At 39.4% G+C, this 18,064-nt stretch overlaps 2 protein-coding genes across 2 annotated transcripts; both read right to left on the minus strand.

The window, feature by feature from the left end:
* Positions 1-119: 119 nt before the first annotated feature.
* On the minus strand, positions 120-12,120 carry nbn (nibrin). The gene is made up of 17 exons (XM_085801231.1): positions 11,952-12,120; positions 11,182-11,303; positions 8,055-8,182; positions 7,731-7,890; positions 7,535-7,638; positions 7,330-7,447; positions 6,074-6,264; positions 5,829-5,929; positions 5,591-5,723; positions 5,285-5,493; positions 4,716-4,896; positions 3,628-4,261; positions 3,394-3,483; positions 2,993-3,133; positions 2,441-2,554; positions 2,305-2,354; positions 120-861 (listed from the first exon to the last, which is right to left on the minus strand). Exons 1-17 carry the CDS (start codon positions 11,980-11,982, stop codon positions 828-830), a joined length of 2,541 nt encoding a protein of 846 aa, XP_085657357.1. The 5' UTR covers positions 11,983-12,120; the 3' UTR covers positions 120-827.
* Positions 12,121-12,987: 867 nt separating this feature from the next.
* LOC146971761 (prostate-associated microseminoprotein-like) lies at positions 12,988-14,445 on the minus strand. Its single transcript, XM_085803311.1, has 4 exons — positions 14,319-14,445; positions 14,127-14,234; positions 13,260-13,368; positions 12,988-13,171 (listed from the first exon to the last, which is right to left on the minus strand). Exons 2-4 carry the CDS (start codon positions 14,230-14,232, stop codon positions 12,994-12,996), a joined length of 393 nt encoding a protein of 130 aa, XP_085659437.1. The 5' UTR covers positions 14,233-14,234; positions 14,319-14,445; the 3' UTR covers positions 12,988-12,993.
* Between the last annotated feature and the right edge of the window lie 3,619 nt (positions 14,446-18,064).

Here is an 18,064-nt window from a genome sequence, read left to right on the forward strand (position 1 = left end):
GACAGGTTTATTTAGTGGCCATCCAAGAGTACAACTTAGATTTTAGTAGTTAAGTAGTAAACAAAATAATTCTGTTGAACCAACTGTGTTTCAAGGCCAGTTTCCTAACGTCTTGTGGCCACTCTGCTGCTCATGACTTTTATTACTGCACAATTTATGCTTAACACAGAGTTAATTCTCAACTTGTACATGGCACTTATTGTGAATATGAAGGGACACATGGATTTCAACTTTCAACACAGAAAGGCCAACAGATGTTTGGCATGAAGACTGGTTATCTGAACAGTTCTGGATCTATAAAAGTGCCTGAGGGGGTTGGCTGTGTCAGAGATAGTTATAAAAACTGTTACACTTGAATTCACCTCAAGTTTCTAGTTCAGCTCAAACCAGGGAACACATTTGGTCTTAACTTCAAAACAAAGGAGAAGCTGCTTTCAGCATGTAGAGCTTTAATGCTCTCTTGTACAACTGAAGAGTTTTTAATGTTTTGTATGCCGTATTTTTTATTATTGACAAATAAAAATTGAGAAAAACTCTCTGAACACGAGACTCTTTTGTTACATTGCTTGCTGTCAGTGGCTTAATTGGATGAAAGTATAAATGCATTTATAGACAGAACATGTATCAGAGAAAACTAAAACACTTTTCTGATTATTTTAGCAGACATGAAGCATAAACTTAATTTTGTATCAGTCAACATTATGGGTAAAATACTGAAACAGACAACATGAATTACAATTCTGGGGTATATTGCGTTGGTGGAGTCTGACGTACTTCCTTTGTCTCCAAGACGAATTTCCACTGGAGGACTTCAAGATGAAGGCATTTTATCTTCTCCTGGTTAGTTTGGAGGGGTTGTACCTAAACACACACACACACAAGGGTTTATCTCATAGGTCCGTGCACGGCAGGATGGGCTTTTAACATTCCTCATGGATCATTCCTCAATGTCCTTAGAGGCATTTTGAACAAACAATAAAAACAGCCCAAATTAAGCGCTATAAAACATGGACAGTGTTTGAACAGCTTAAAGCAAACAGGCTTCCTATAAACCACGTCTGGAAACCTCGTTTAGACCTACCAAAAAAATACTGGATTGTTTTCTTAGTGGCAGGGTCTGTTCCCCGGCTACGCATGACTGACTGAGCATGACTCAGTGATCAAACAGCTCAGCCTTGACACAGACACACACACACAAAATCAATCTCAGACTGTCTCTTTTCTGCTTAGTCAAAGAAAACACAGCAGCCGCAGCTTACATCACCTGTTTCCCCACAGAGGCCCCATGTCCATAATTCTCAGCTAATGATGTTGTCTGGACTTTATTGTAATGACAGAGGCTGAACAGACTGTGTGGAATCTCTGTTTTGACCTTCATTAATACTCAGAGTCCGGCTGAGCAAGCTCTAACGCAAAAGACAGGTGTAAATTAAAGGTGTACCAAAATTTTATAAATCAGTACCCAAATTTGAATTTCCAAGGGAAAAAACTAACATGCACACATGCAACAGTTAACATGGAGACAAAATGTATTTCTTTAGACCTGAAGTCTAAATCACAGAGGAGGAAATACCGCTACAGTATAGAGACAGAGTGGGGAACCTGTCTGACCAAATGATAGAAACAAAAAGCCAGACAAAGTAAAATGTAAAACATTGTACTAAATTACAGGGCAAACATTATTTGTAGATGATGACAATTCATAACAAATAATAAAGGTGTGTTTCATGTTTCAGCCATTTGCAGATAATAAACAAAGTGGTAAATACTAATACTAATATAATACTAATAATGACTAATAATGCAGTTTTCTTATTGGTTAAGACCTGTAACGTGACACATGTATTTTGGTTAATTAAGTAAAGCTATAGATTATTGTTTTTCTCAGTTTATAGCAGTTTTTGTTTTATGACAGAAAGAAAAGCTTCTCTGTAAAACCTTTTGAACGAAGAACATGTACTGTGCAGTTCCAGTTTTGAAGCACGCGTCAACTACAGTACATGCTCGGGCTCTACAGCTTTAGTGGGCATTTTGCAGAAAAAAGACGGAGCCAAACTAACATTTCAAAATCTACATAATTCACAAATATTATACTGGCTGGGAAATTATTACTCACTGCCTATGGCCAGAAGATATCGTACTGTCAGTGTCGGACGAAAAAAGAGAGGACTTTCCATTATTACTTTGAAAAGTGTGCAAATGGCACTTCACACACTGGAAAGTGGACACCCAGGCCAGCATTTTTTTAGGGAGCTGTGAGTGGTGGAGTAAATTTCAGACAGAAAATGTGAATCTCTTCCTCACCTGAAGAGGTCGTCTCCTATGGTCTCGTCCCGCCTGCTCTGTCGTTCCTCCTGAAGCAAACACAGGCTCAAGATCATGAATGGAGCTTGGACAGATCACAGACACAAAGAGGCAGACAGAAAAGAGATATAATTACCTCAGCCACGTCTTTCAGCCACTCATCCAGGTCAGTGTTCTTCGCTCTGTTGTGAACCAGCAGATCAGTGCCTCCAATGAAGTGAGGTGCTCCATTCGCACCTGGAACTCGCTTCTGAAAATAAGCACACAAGGAAATTCAAACATGAAAAGGGAAAACACCACCAACACCCTGTATGTGTTGCAGGTTTCGTTGCAATTTTGTTTTTGTGCTTCTTGGCAAGGTTGAACGTTGATTTTGAACATATTGCGTGTGTTTCACAGGAGATGATGCGTCTTATCAGTGCATACATAAGCATCACTTAAACGTGTCTGTCTCACAAATAATGGGTTCATATTGTACTTTTTTGGAACTGGATGTTCTGCAGCCTACCCATTAATGAGAGCATATTATTTCCATTTAAAAACTGATGTAATTTAATTGTTAGAACTCAAAACGGGAGCTTTATGATTGCAGCTACATGCATTAGACAGTCTGTTGTGACTTTAATAATTCATTTACAATCAGTCTTAATTTCAGCTGAGGTTCGTCTGGGGTGCATTGCTGTCTGACCTTGCGGAAACATTTGTAGTTCTTTGCGTCAACGTTGCCCGGCATTTGCTTTGGTTTGGTCTTCGGACGTACGCTCACAGTGAGAGATCGAAATTCCACCAACACAAGCTTTTGAGGAAGGTCTTCCTCAATCTTAGACTCCTGAAAAACAGCAAATCAGGAATTTAACTTTTGTCCAGTGGACAGTTATTATTCTTTGTACTGTAGCGTGATTAATCGTTTCCAATGCTCTGTCAAAATCTTTGCTGATATTATACATACACATCAATACCGTCAGAAAACATTTTGTAAAAGAGACCACTTAGCTTGGCTGAAAGAAAAAGATACAGTATGTACTGAGCTAACTCTAAGGAAGGAAGAAGAAAAAGTGCAACAACAAGAGCTTTTTTCACAGGACTTACTTGAACCTCCTGTTTGATCACAACTGGTTTCACAGGGGGCTTAGTCTCTTCTTTAGGCTCGCTAACATCTGCTTTGAGCAGATCTAAATCCTACAGGAATAAAGGGTAAAAATGAGCATTATGCAGTTGTGTCTTGTGTGAATGGAGATGGAAGTTTTAATTTACTTTCTCTCCATAACTAGTGGAGGAAATGTACTAAACAAAATGAAGTGAGGGTAAATCTTCTCTCCTCACCTCAATAAAAGACACCTCGTCCTCTTCAAAAGATGGCAGAATGTCTTTTTCACCTTTGCTAGCAGATGATACATGTGAAGGTTTGGACTCGTGTTTAGTTGTGATGTTTTCTGAAGGATCCATCGGCTCGGTCTTGATGGAGATGATATGCTGCTCAGCTTTTTGGCTCTGGTCCTTATGGGAACCTGACTCTCGCCTTTGGTTGGTTTCACTCTCTTCTACATTGAGGCGTTGTCTCTTGCTTGAAGACGAAGTCTCCGCCATATTGAAACTTCGTTTCTGTTCAGCAGAATTTTTCCCTGTTGACTGTGCTTGTTGCCTTTGTTTTTCTGAGGGTTGTTCATCAAAAAAATCAAAATCCTCAGACATAATAGACTCCAGTTCTTCCAACTTTATCGCTTCTTCCATCTCCTTCCTCTTTCTACCCTGTGGCTCCTGCTGGCCAGTGTGTGTGAACAGGTCCACTCCTGACTCCACTGGAGTCTGGGCCGTGGCTGTAGAGAGCCTGTTGGAGTGCGAGTATGTTTCTTTAGGTTTGACCGAAGTGGTTGGTGACTGTAACCTGCTGATGGAAGATGCCAGTACAGGCCGCTTTGCCTCCGACACAGTGGTGGAGGGCTCCTCTTCCAAAGGCCTTGAAGGAAATGGGTAACACAAGACTTGTTACATGTAATTGATACAATATATTTCAGATGTTTGTTAGCAGTAGGACGTCTTGATGTAGTGAAAGTGATGTGAATTTTATCTCTAGAGCCCATTTTGTGCAGTGCTGCAATAAGCAACTAAAACAAATGTATAGAATATGACTTTAAAGAGCTGAGACTGTTTTGTGATTGTGATACATACTCCAGCATCACTTCTATTTCCTTATTTCAATATTATAGTATGAAAAACCAATTTGAATTTTGAATTTGAATTTTTAAAGCTAGCTGTTTAAGGTTGCAGAGAGTAAACGTAAAGGCCGTCAAAGGTATGTTTACTATCATTTGTTAAGTGGTTTCACATGAAGTGAACATTAACCAAAGTGCATTACCTGTGTGCTAAAACACAGGTGTTGTCATCCACATGCTTAAAGAGTCAATGTTTACCTTTTCTTGTTGACTGTCTGAAAGAAACTAGTCATAGTCGACTGTTTCTGTGGAGAAGTTTGTGGCGGGACTCTTGGTTTCTGTGGAGACTGCCTCTGAAAGAACGTCTTCACGCCACCACCACCGTTGGTCTTGTAGCTTTGAGGCTGGGACCTAGCGCCACTACTCCTTTCACCCGCAACTGCACAAACAGGGATTAAAAAAAAAAAATTCTCACAGCATTAGAGGCATTGTAGCTCATATCACAGGTGAATTAATCTAAGCTCTGTTCTCTAAGCATAGAGGGTTGAAGCCTGGCTCTTCTAACATAATCCACCTATCAGAACCTTTAGAGCTCATTAATAAACATTATACCTTTGAAGTTATCAATACTGAGCAGTTTAAAGGTATGACTTGTACCAAATGTGATCGATTAACATTGAAGACTTCTTCTTAATCAATGCCGTTTATACATTTGGAACTGCAGAAACTATTTGTTCTCCATCGTCACACAGAATAATCTAATCAGTTTCACAAAGATTTTGAATTAAAATGGTGAGAGAAAAATGTGCAGTCATTCTTCCAGCTACCTGTTGGTCTGGACTCAGGCTTCTTCCAGGGTGAGTTGGCACTGTGAACAGTATTGAGTGATGAGCTCATTGTATCGGCCACGACGAACTGAGTGGACGACTTCTGAGCCATGACTTTGGATCCCTGGTGAAGACCGGTGTTACCGTTTTGCTTCTTCTCAGGAGTTTCTCCTACTGCTGTCAGCCCGGTCACCTCACAAAGCTGCGACCTGGCACACACATAAATTACGCACGTGAAACTGGCTATCTGGAACGGAAACGTTTGTCACAAGACTGATGTGTATGTGTGAGTGAGTGTGTTGGTACCTTTCTGGTTGCTCTGTGTTCGCTGCATATGCTGTGATGTTTTGAGATGTGGCGGCTAACACGGTCTCCTCTACTGCCACACTCTGTGACAGCGAAGCACTTGGGATTCTGGTTTTCACATTTGGCCCTGACTCTAAAACCCAAACAAGACAGAAACAAATCAAAGACAACTGAGCAAAAAAACAAACCAGAAAAGAAGTCTGTCAGTGCTTTTAAAAAAAAAAATCTGATCATTCACCTGCGTCTGGCATTTGACTGGTTGAATTACAGTACTTGTCACAGGAGGCGTAGATGGCAGCCAAACCAATCTCAGACTCTGTTATGACTCGAAGGCCTTTTCTGTGTCACCAGAGAAAGAAATAATGCCAAAGACAGAGGGGGAGAGCGTTTTAAAGCGTTCACAAGTCACTCACTGACCTCGACAAGTAAATTACCAAAACACACTTTTGCGTAATTTTCAAAAAAGGATAAGTTTGTGCAAACCTCTCAACAATGTCCTTCACAGACTTGGCCCACTCTGTGGCGGAGGGAGGAAGCAGAGCTTGAGAGCTGCCTGTAGAAACATCAACCACACAGCTCTTTGGAGACTCCAGCAGGCCCTGGGGCAGGGAGCTCTCCTCCAGAAGTTGGCTCTTGCCTCCTCCAAAACTCACTGCTGCACTCAGACGCTTCAGCTGCAAATAACACAGAACATCACAAATGGGATGAGAGGGATAAAGAGAGAGTGTCCGTGTGTGTCTGCTGATAATATATAATTCCCTACAGTTTAGTGCTAGCTGAAGCCACAGAGCCTTTCTTCCACTGCTGGTCTAACTCAAGGCCTTTCACAGTGATCCATCAATATTTTAGCAATTATGAAAGCGATTGCTCCAGAGTAGTGCAGTTGTACTAATGTAAACAGGATGGACGTGAGCAAGTCACCGCTTATAAGAGATGTTTTCAAACAAACCTCACTTCATAATATATCACTTGACCTGGAGGACCATTTGTGATTCATACCTGTGATACTCTTTTTTTTTTCATTAGGCTAAAAGATTAAACAAATGTGTGAAAACTAGTGTACCAATAGTGAAAATGGGTAGGATCAAACAGACATGTGATACATGAAGTAAAGGTACAGCAATAAAATAAAACATGGTAATTAATTAATTCATAACTTTATTGAACTAGTTTGCTGCAAAAAATGACATGAGCTCATTATTTTAGTCAAATCAAATCAGGGCAAAAATTGCATTGTTGATAAGACTATAAAAATAAACATTACTTTAAAACCAGTAGGTGTTGTAGCTTGCTCTGGATATTTGTCATTATTTTTGACTCATCACAAACAGAACAATTCATGATCTCTACAAAATAATCGATAGAGCCTGTAAGAGTGTCATAAACATTAGCTGCAGCTCTGGTAACAACGAGCCTCTCCACTGGAGCAGCGACTCTGCCCATGGGATCCGCTGGCTGCCAACTGCCTGGCAACTGATATTCAACTGATAAACATCGAGCTCATAAGATCATGTGACTTTCCGTCATTTCTTTTAATGACTGGAAAACAAGCAGGGAGTAGGGACATGGGCTTTCATCCCGTCAATAACAAGTGCTCCCTTCTGTGACTCATCAGTTCTGTTGTCTTTGATGGACGACGACAGGTACAAAGAAATTCAGACTGATCACCAGCAATCCTGATATGTTATATGTGGTTATTTAGCTATTTTAGTTTATCATGAAGGAAGAAGTAGACAAACCTGCTTGGCACTGAGGAATATGAAGGTCTTTTTACTGAAAAGCTGTTTGCGAACTGTGACCACTCGAAGGTCGACGCCCTCTCTACTCAAGCTGGGCTCATCGATCTCAGGGATGAAACTTAAAAACAGTGAACAGCACAGATGAAACAATGCTCTGTTTGGTGTAGCTGGTGTTTATAGTACATTTGTAAGGATTGTTTCGTACCTCTCGGGTTTAGGAGGAAGCGATTTTTGCTGAACGGCGCTGTTGAGCTCTAAGAAGAACTCCGGCTTCACGATGGGACGACAGCACAGCAGAGCAGAAATAGTCTAATTAGGACAAGACGCAAGCAAGTCAGCACAAATTCAGGGAGAGACACATCACATGCACCAATGAGGATATGAAGTCTGGTTCCTTTCACCTTGATGGTGACTTTAACTGTAGGCATAACCAGGTGGGTGCAGTCCTGAGTCCATCCGTTGACCAGCTTTCCACCCAGAGCCAGCAGCGCCTGAGAGAGCGACGCCTTGCCATCGCTGTCCAAACATGACGAGCACACCACTGGCTTCTGATGCTCCACACTGATGCAAACAAGACACAGTGAGAAAGGAACAAATGCAAATGCAACATTTTCAGAACAAATGTGTGTTGGATGTATGTTGTACTGATGATTTTATGAGTTTTGAGGAAATAAGATGAAGTGACGGCGCCATGCAACAGCCCAGCTCCCATTCCTGTTACATACCTGAATTTACTTTCAAATGCTCCAAATGTTACTTTGTCCCCTGACTTCAAGTTCACTGTTGTGTTCTCTGCAACACGTTGGCCGTTGACCGACGTGCCATACTTGGAGGTGTCTTTCAGAGTCAGGGTCTAAAACACATGGAAAAACGAAAAAACCTATCAGTTTGAAATTAAGCCAGAGATGGAAATGTATCACAAGCTCAGAAAATCAATTAAAGCTCAAATGTAACAACAAATGGACAGGACTGCAGTGGTGAAATAAAATGGAGTTTTTGGAAAAAAAAATTTCTAGTAACAAATACAGAATCAATTGAAGATGCTCTTATGTCACAGTGGGTTTATGAATTTATTCATCAAGATTATATTAACAAACAGAGAGACAGAAATGATTTTTATTTAAAAAAATATATATATAACAACAAACAAAGCTGGTGATTGTTTGATATTAAATATATACATGAGAATAATAAAGTTATTAACAACCAGTAGTGTCAAGTCTAGTTTTTACAATGATATACAACTTCAACATCCAAGGCAACTGGTTTTAAACTTTACTTTTGGATTTTAAGATGCATTTGCTTAAAGTGAAGAGGAACAACATGCAGTTCTTCTATACATCACTTTAGATTAAAATAATTAATATATTTTTTTTGTAAAAATTACATATTAGTGTCTATTTTGAATGTGCATTACTTAGTTAAGGCTGTAATTCTTTAAATCATGCCACAATAAAAAATCTCTACACTTTTGAGTACCCACATTTACTACTGCTTTCCATTTTCACCAGTGCAACACCACCACCTTCTGCCATAAAACAGGTTAACGTTTTCCCCCTCTATCAATTATCGATTTGGAACATTATTAAATGAATATGGTCCAGTTAAAATGATCTAAATCTACACACCAATATGACATAATTTACTATAGAAACTGTATGTACTGTAACACTTTAAAGCAAACTGATGATCATGTGTGTTTTTAAAATAAATTCAAATCGGTGTCAGATTTCACTTCGTGCAAGCTTAGCTTACTTAGGATTGTTCTTTAGCACCTGACGGTATCCGACTGCAAGTCATATTGAAACCTCTACATCATGAGAAGAAAAACAGGAAGTGGTCATATTAAATTACCTACAAGCAGCTCGAGATGCTGTTAGTGAGGTGTCTGTTAGATTTTCTGCTAAGTCATACTGATAGGGAAACTGGCTTGATGCCAAGAAAGTGCAGCGCTTTGTGCAATTTCTATAAATGTTTGAAATTAAATTGTTTCTGCTGTGAAAACTTGTCACCATTGGAGTCCATTATAACTTAAAGGGATAGTTCACCCTAGAATGATATTTCGCTCATTATCTACTCACCCTCATGTTGACTAAGGGCTGGAAGAATTCTCAGAGTCCTCCGTCCCTTCTCTGAGTTACAGGGGGTCTTGGTGTAGCAGTGCATGTCCATATAACGGTTGTAAAGGGACACCAGAGCTCTTCGTAAAAAAACACACACAAAAAAACATCCAAATACCTCCATGATGCTCGTATGTAATGTCCGTCTTGTGCTGAAGCCCCAAATTGCGTAATTGTCCCGAAAAAAATTAAATAAGTCCACATTCCAAGCATGTTTGTAGCGGAAGCTTCTCGAAGCTCCTCTTCCTGGTCCGTCCAAATCTCGCGTGATTTGCGCCGGCGTCAGTGCGGTTACTGCGAATCACGCGAGATTTGGACGGACCAGGAAGAGGAGCTTCGAGAAGCTTCCGCTACAAACAAGCTTAAAATATAGACTTTTTTAATTTTTTTCGGGACAATTACGCAATTTGGGGCTTCAGCACAAGACGGACATTACATACGAGCATCATGGAGGTATTTGGATGTTTTTTTGTGTGTGTTTTTTTACGAAGAGCTCTGGTGTCCCTTTGCAACCGTTATATGGACATGCACTGCTATGCCGAGACCCCCTGTAACTCAGAGAAGCCACGGAGGAATCTGAAACTTCTTCCAGCCCTTAGTCAACATGAGGGTGAGTAGATAATGAGCGAAATATCATTCTAGGGTGAACTATCCCTTTAAGATCACATCAGGGCATATTAGAGAATCAAATACTCTGTATTCCTTTAAAAGGTAGTTACGGCAGTGGTTAGTCAATAATCAATCATGTACCCACTAATAAACCACACTCTGCCTGCAATGGACTCTATGCACAGCTCCAGCACTTCCTGAAAGGCAGGTCCTTCATTTCCTGTCTCACATTATTGGACACACTGATTAATCCAGGTGTGTCTGAGTAGTCACAATGGTCAGACACACCTGGATTAATCAGTTTGTCCAATAATGTGAGACAGGAAATGAAGGACCTGCCTTAAATTCAGGAAGTGCTGGAGCTGTGCATAGAGCCCATAGGCCACTTGCTTTGTCATGTCTGTCATACATGTCCATGTCCTGTTTTTCAATGCTTGCTATTGTTTGTGCTGTTGTCCTGCTACTGTATGTGTCTACTGCCATCATGAGCTGTCATTATGCCATTATGTGAAATTTTATTTTACTAAGTTTAATACATTACGTAATTGTTGCCCTTTTTCGGTTTTTCGGTTGCCATTAACATCTGGCCGGGGACAGCGGATGAAAATTAGCCTGACTGGCTAACTCTGGCTCACTTACAGTTTCTTTTTAAACACTGTTGATTAGTGTTGTCTTGTCCCTGATAAATAAACCAATAAATATAAATAAATAAAATAAATCCTCCAACTGTTCCTTTCAGTCGCTTTGTTTTAAATTTAGGCCTATAACTTGATCAATAGGGTTGTTTCATCAACGTTGACGCTCCAACAGAGACATACAGTCTTCGATAAAATTTGTTTCTGGTCAGTATCAGTTACTGTTTTTATGTTATTTTATTTATTCATTCATTTCGGACATGTTAAATCAGACTTCATCACACATCATCTCAGTTTAAGTAATACAATGAATGAATGCATGAATAAATCAGTTACTGTTTTAATTGTACAGGTGACAAATGTCCTTGGAAAAAAAATATTCCAGTTATTCAGTTGCACAGCAGCATCTGCAGTTCCCATCAGGCCATAACTACATTATATATAACTTTCTGACCATATCATCCCCTCATTTGCCATCGTTCTGTTACCTGGTCAGTAGCGGTGAGATGAGCATGGGCCCTGCTGATGGACTGGTCGTTACCAAGAAGGATGTCACAGTTCTTGCGTCCGACCACGTACTCTTTGCTGGCAAGCAGATAGTGGGTCTCACCTGTGGGTGACAGAGAGAGATGTGGACCACACGATGCAGAATCAAAACAATAGGCTTCCTGGTGGCATTATGAAGTGAATTACTTAGAGGTAAGAAGTAAGACAATTACTACTTAGTCTTGGTTACAACCTGAATCATGAAGGAATATAACCAGTTCTCTAAGAAGCTTGGAAACAACAAACCTGAGAAACTGTGTGAAAATGTACAGAGGAGATTAAAGGTTTCAATTAGATGTTCTCTGTTTAGAAAACTTTAGAGGCAGTTTACTGGTCATACTGTAGTATATTTTCTTTGAAAGCATCCTACCTTTATCTTAAGTAAGAAAACTCTTTGCCCACGACTGTAAACTAAACACATGGCATCTAACATTTATCTGTTAAGAAACTGGGATGGATTTTTATTCTTCAGACAACTGCGTCTTCAGACGTCCACCCAAAACATCCAATCTTAACGAACATTTCAGGGACTGTTAATCAAATACATCCACTTGTGTATTTACAGCAAACTACCCATTTTCTACGTTGATCTGTATTAATCACAAAGGTCTGCAGACGCTTAACACAACTAACTACATCAACAAGCAAACTTTACACAAGCTAGCAGAGTTAGCTCGCTGGTTATTAAATGTCAGCAACCAGTCAAAGTTACCTCCGGGCTGCAGGGGGGTCAGTATCCACATTTTACTGTTATCTGCTGCGTTTTCGTCTATTCAAACTTGATGTAAGTCAGTTTTAAAGCTGCCAGTCCATTTTCTACAAACATCAACGATGCACAGGATCTGTGCGCGCCATCCAGTGACGTGCAAACACTGCGACGCAGAAGCCTTTCCAAAATAAGAGTCCAGTCTCATTTACGCAGCCAGTGAGTGAAACTATCCCACTTCGCACACAGAGACAGACCAGACAGACAGACAGACATAGGGCTTACTGTATTTTATTTGCGCAACAAAGATTGCCTTCAGCTATGGAAGTGCCATAAAAAAATCTCAGTTTCTTGGCACTTGAGGAAATTTTTTTGTAACATTTTGCATAATCTGTACTGATGAAGACATTCTTTTCAAAATATAGGTTAGACATGATAAACTTTATGTTGATATCCCAAAAGATATGAACAATTCAAACAAGTTTTAATACCTAAAACCAAAGTGATCAATGTCAAAATTTGTCACCTGATGAATGTCTTTCTTAGAGACGTAATAAAGTCTTCTGTGTCTATTCAATCATTCAACAGATCCACAGCTTTTAAATAACTGGAAACTAGAGAAACTATCACTAGAAATTCTCTTATTTTGTAACCCTCTATCCATAATTCATAGCTTAAAGCAGGGAAGAGACTAGGAACAATATCCTAATGTTCATGCAGTGAAATAAATAACACATGACGAAACCTTAAATGAGACATATGGGTTTTACTGAATCATTAAACATCAAATAATAAGTTCATTCAAACAAGCGCATCAACAACAAACATCAACAACACAATTTAAAAGTATGAAATAATACATACAAACAGAAGTAATTTCTGTGGTCAGTTATTCACAGCTTTTGTTGTAAAATCCTGCATGGTATCACACACATTCTCAAATTTCACAATAAAATAAAACTTGTGGTCTTTATTGATTTAATTCCTAAGAAACATCTCACATTGCCATATTGCTTTTTCTTTCTTGTTTCAGACTAATTGACTCAATTCAAAATAGAGGATCATTGTCAGATTTCCATGGTTGGCCTGCGGCTGGTCTGAGACGGCCTCGTCCCCAGAGACAAGGTAATTTATGATTCGCTCTCATCACTGCAACACTAGTGCAAGAGTCATCAGGTTTTCTGATGATTTCACACCAGTCTGGATAGTCCACAGGTTTAGATCCGCTGTAGGGAAGATTACAGTTAGATCAGAGCACGTTCAGCATGTTGAGTATTTTTTTCGAGCATCTGGAGGTGGTGGAGAAAAACTCACTGGTCACAGCATCCTACTCCAAAAGGCTCCATACAGACACACTGGTAACAGTCACTGGTGATCCAGCTGTCTCCTATACCATAAACCTGTCCCATGTGTTCACAGCTCCCTGGCAGAAAAAGACATCGGTCAATGTGACATACATGGTGAGAAACATGCTTCAATGTAAAATATACAATAAAAAGTAATGCTTTCATTTATATATGACAGTGATTATGACTATTATAAAATGTATCGTACAGCACCTTTAATGCAAAGATACAGCCCAAAGAGTTTCACAAAATTGAATTAAAATCAATGTGTAATTCAATACCTGTTGAACTAACATCAGGAAAATACACAGTATGCCCATACAGTTGGAATAATGATCTTTGACAAATTCCTCTCTTTATTCCTATTGTGGTTTAATTTTCACAGTGATATGTTTGGAAGAGATTGATCAATACATTTTTTTTAGAAGATATACACCCTATCTATCAAAATAAATCACATTGTCATAATCATTTCATGAGAAGAGGTAGAAAAAAATATTTTATTCCAACTTTATGGGTAACGGTATGAGCTTATAATGTTGCAGATGGTCATGGTGGAGTTGATTTTAACTATTCTTTATACTGTTTGACAATCTATTCAACAAATATGCTTTCTATTTCATAAACGCATCATCAGCTTTTGGATGATAAATGAAAATCTGGAGAGTAGTAAATTACAAAGTATAATATTCAAGTGTGATGTTGCATTAAAACACAGTATGAATGGCTTGAAATAGCATTTACATGAGTAAATGTGCTCACTCACACAAATAACTTTGCCGACATGCATATACTCTTATAACATTATGTGCACACTCACACTCACTCACTGTACCTTTGGTGTTGAAGAAGCACTCCCCACTGTTATACACAGAGAAACATGGCATGCTGCGACTCAGGAGCAAGAGTAGAGCCAAGAGGGCTGCAGCTGTGTTTGCCATTTCTGTGGAAAATGAAAACATGTGCAGGTTAAAATAGAAACTATAATAATTATACTGTATGTGAGAAATGCCATGTTGTATTTTACCTGCTGTGAAGTTTCCGCTACGTTGTATAAAAACCTTCTGTCGTATTTTCTCTCAGCTCCTCTCTTTCTTCGTCTCTTGTTTTCATTCACCCTCTTGTTGTCCTTTTCTGTTCCCCCTCTGTCTCTCTCGCGCTCTCTCTTTCGCCTCCTCGCAGTGCCACTCTTCAACTGATGCACTTTCTCCCTGAGCTCCAGATATTTATACTGCACCGACTCGTCTTTATCAGAGCACTCATTTCTACTGTCTTCTACTGCTATTTGTCCACCCCCTCCCTCTCATTAATTGCTATTATATATCTACACAAACATACAAACACACAAACACACACACACACAAAAGCATTACTATTACAACATCTGTCATGCCCTTCTTGTGCTGCTCCACAGAAATGGCCCCTGAGTATACAGTGTGCACCCTTTCAGATAACATTTGTCTCAGAGGGTGCCATTTGACCCTGCCACTAAATCCACTATCACCATCTACAGGGCGACCAGCAAGAGGCTTATTGTCACGCACAGGGGGCAGCATGTGTGCGTAAGAATATGAACCTTTGACCTCAGCTCAGCATCCACATACAGTACATGCAAACAAATATTACTTTGGCATTCACAGAAAATAATGGTTTAAAGGACAATGTAGAGAGACCTTTTTGTATCATTAGAATTACATATTAATCCTGTTGTTCTTACTATTCAAATTGAGATGTTGAGGAGGTTTTTGATAATTGTATTCCTCTTACATATGACTTATCATCTAAACTCACTGATGCACACCAGTTGCTTAATACAATTTCATATTATATTGTTTATAAATCATCTTTTACATGAGTCAATTTAATTGCCTGTTAAAAGTTTCTTTGACATGCTGTGTGGTGCGTTTTTACGTCATGTTGTTTGCATGTTTTATTTTCTTCTGTAGGGGAGGAGACAAGACATTTAATGGCTTCTTGGTTAAATTTTAGTTTTTTTTGTGTGTGTGTGTGTGTGTGTGTTGGAGGATGGGCTTCTGTTCCTTTGTGCTGGGCTCATTTGAATAAACCACGCTGAGGCCTCAGATAACATGCACGTGACAGAAGTGTACACACAGATTTGTTTGTGTTTTTTGAGGAAATTTCACGTCTCAGAGATTACGCACAAAACGTAATAAATCACCAGTGAACACACATGTGAACGTTTACTTAGCAATGGAAACAAGTTATGAACATCATATTTCTTTCTTTCCTTTCAAAGATATTTTTGTGGGGCTTTTTGCCTTTAATTGATAGGATAGTTGAGAAAGACGGGAAATGGGGAGGCAGAGAGAGAGAGGGAATGACATGCAGCAAAGGGCCACCAGATTCGGGATTCAAACCATTCATAGCCTCTGCATACGGGGCGCCTGCTCAACCCACAGAGTTATACGGTGCCCCGAACATCATATTTCTTTTTAATAAGATCTTACTATCTCTGAAAAACAGGTTTAAAGACCATCCTTATATTGACCCTGAGATTTGACTACATACACAGTGTCACACACCTAAATGTCTTCTAGTGCTGCAGCATACACACCTTATCTCCATTTTTCAATCTTGACACATCTTGGGCCAAGCTTTCTGCAGCCTGGTATTCAAATCACGAAGTGAATGTCACCATGTGGTTTGCATTTGTTGGCAGCATTTTCATAGTATGTACTCTTACACAGCAACTGATTTTATTAGAACACAAATAATTTCTCACATCAATGCCACTCATCTTCCAGCCAGTGCTCCCAGAAGCCTGCGCACATCAGGATGTCATCACGATTCATTTAAAAATGGACTATTGCATAATAAAAATGTCCTTTAAAGAATTCATTGACTGGGAAGGAAGACGTTTCATTAGCCAAAAGTTCAAAAGCATGTTCCCATAAAAATCAATTAATTAAAATATAAAAATAGCAACTGAAGGTTGTTGCTCATGTCTGATGCAATGGATAATAAGTCACATGGAGTCAGGAATGAATCACTGTAGATGTTATCATGCCATCAGGCTTTATTTGTGGATTTAAAAAAAAAAAAGGTCATTATTTGCACATTCCTATACTGTAAAAGAGGCAAAAATAGGTATTCTGTGTGAAATGTAAGTTTAAGTTGTAAAAGAATGTATAGAGAAAGAAAATGAGGGAGTGAGTTCTCCCTGTTCAGGAAGAATGAGCTGTGAACAGGTTTGACTATGTTGTAGTCTCTGAAGTCACAAGCCGGTATGGTGACTTTACTGCCTGTTTGCTCATGGACCAGGATGCACCTTCACATAGATCCCGTTGAAAAGTAAACTTACTTGTAATGTGGGTCTCTATGAATAGACATCGTAAATGTATTCTAACTGTGTTTACACAAACATTGTATGTTCTTATTATAAATCATTTTACAATAATCATTTGAAAACTTTACAGCTCAAAACCATTTACCTGTACATCTATGACTATGAAGGCCTCTTTTTTTTCCGCAGTGGTGGAGCAAAAGGATCAGAAGTCAGTGCCAGACTCTGTAGGAATATGTCTGATATTTAGTTGACATCATAAAGCACAAGAACAACCGAATATCAAACATATCACACAGCCTCCAGCCAGTCTCAGCCTCAGCAGACTTGAAAAGCCTGTAACAGATAAGAGAAACAAGGCAGTGGCATTAAAAAAGGAGTGGAGTGAGCAATAAATACCGAACTATCAAACGTCTGATTGTTTTACATTAAAGATGACTTAGCTCCATAAAAACACATGCAGTAGTGAGTAATGAAGAAAGACCTGCACAACCCGTTCACCAACAGTGATTCAACAGAGGGAAGGCCTTGGGTTAGGGAGTCAGTAACTCAAGGAACAAGAGGTCCTGTTGGCATTTGAAATCATCTGTCAGTGGTTCAGTTTGCCTCAGTAAACACGGGGGTGATGGGAAACAGGGCAGTAAAGGGAAGACATGACAAAACACAAAACACTTACTGTAGATCCAAAGAAAAGACAAATACAAGGATACTTACCAGTTGCCTTCATTCATACACGATGTCCGCGTGTCCTGCAGCACGAGAGCTGAAGTAAAAGTGGGATAAGAGTGAGAGTGTGTCATTCACAACTAACTGTTAAAAGTGTGTAAGCTATGATCTGTGTGTCCGAGTGTGTGGCCAATTCCTCAGCGGGACAGCATTTATATATGCAACCCTGTGAGTTTTGGGGGACCACCTACACACACTCTATTAGTAACACACACACACACAGACTCAGTGCCCCATGTAATTAGAGGTATATTGATCATTTACTGTGGCCTGCAGCCTTTCCTCCCCACATTAGCCTGATCAATAGATGTGATGTTCATCCTGCTGTGAGCTCCCTCTCTCTCTCGCTCTTACACACACATACACATACGTGACCACAGATGCAGAGTCAAATAACTTTGAGTTATTGCCGTTAGGGAGGGCAAACATGAACACATGACGGTCACTTGTCATACACTGTTCCTATAATATTCCCTGAAAATTAATGTTTGACAATTATTCTAAACTGTTTTGGTTTGAGGTATTTAACATAACTAATAATCATGCCTTTTGATGAAAAAAAGGAGAAAGGAAAAAATTACAAAGGAGCTGACGTACTGTAGTATAGAGTAACAAAACCAGGTAGATAAAATACGTAATGATGACTTCTGTTCTTGGCCAACAGTCATTAAATTTTCTCTCACAATGCTTGAATCACTATTGAGAGCAGGACAAGTCTGGATAATAGTCGCACCACTGTGCAT

The sequence above is a fragment of the Trachurus japonicus genome, chromosome 16 (genome assembly GCF_045865225.1).
Source record: "Trachurus japonicus isolate A0001 chromosome 16, Traja_1.0".
Classification (NCBI taxonomy): domain Eukaryota; kingdom Metazoa; phylum Chordata; class Actinopteri; order Carangiformes; family Carangidae; genus Trachurus; species Trachurus japonicus.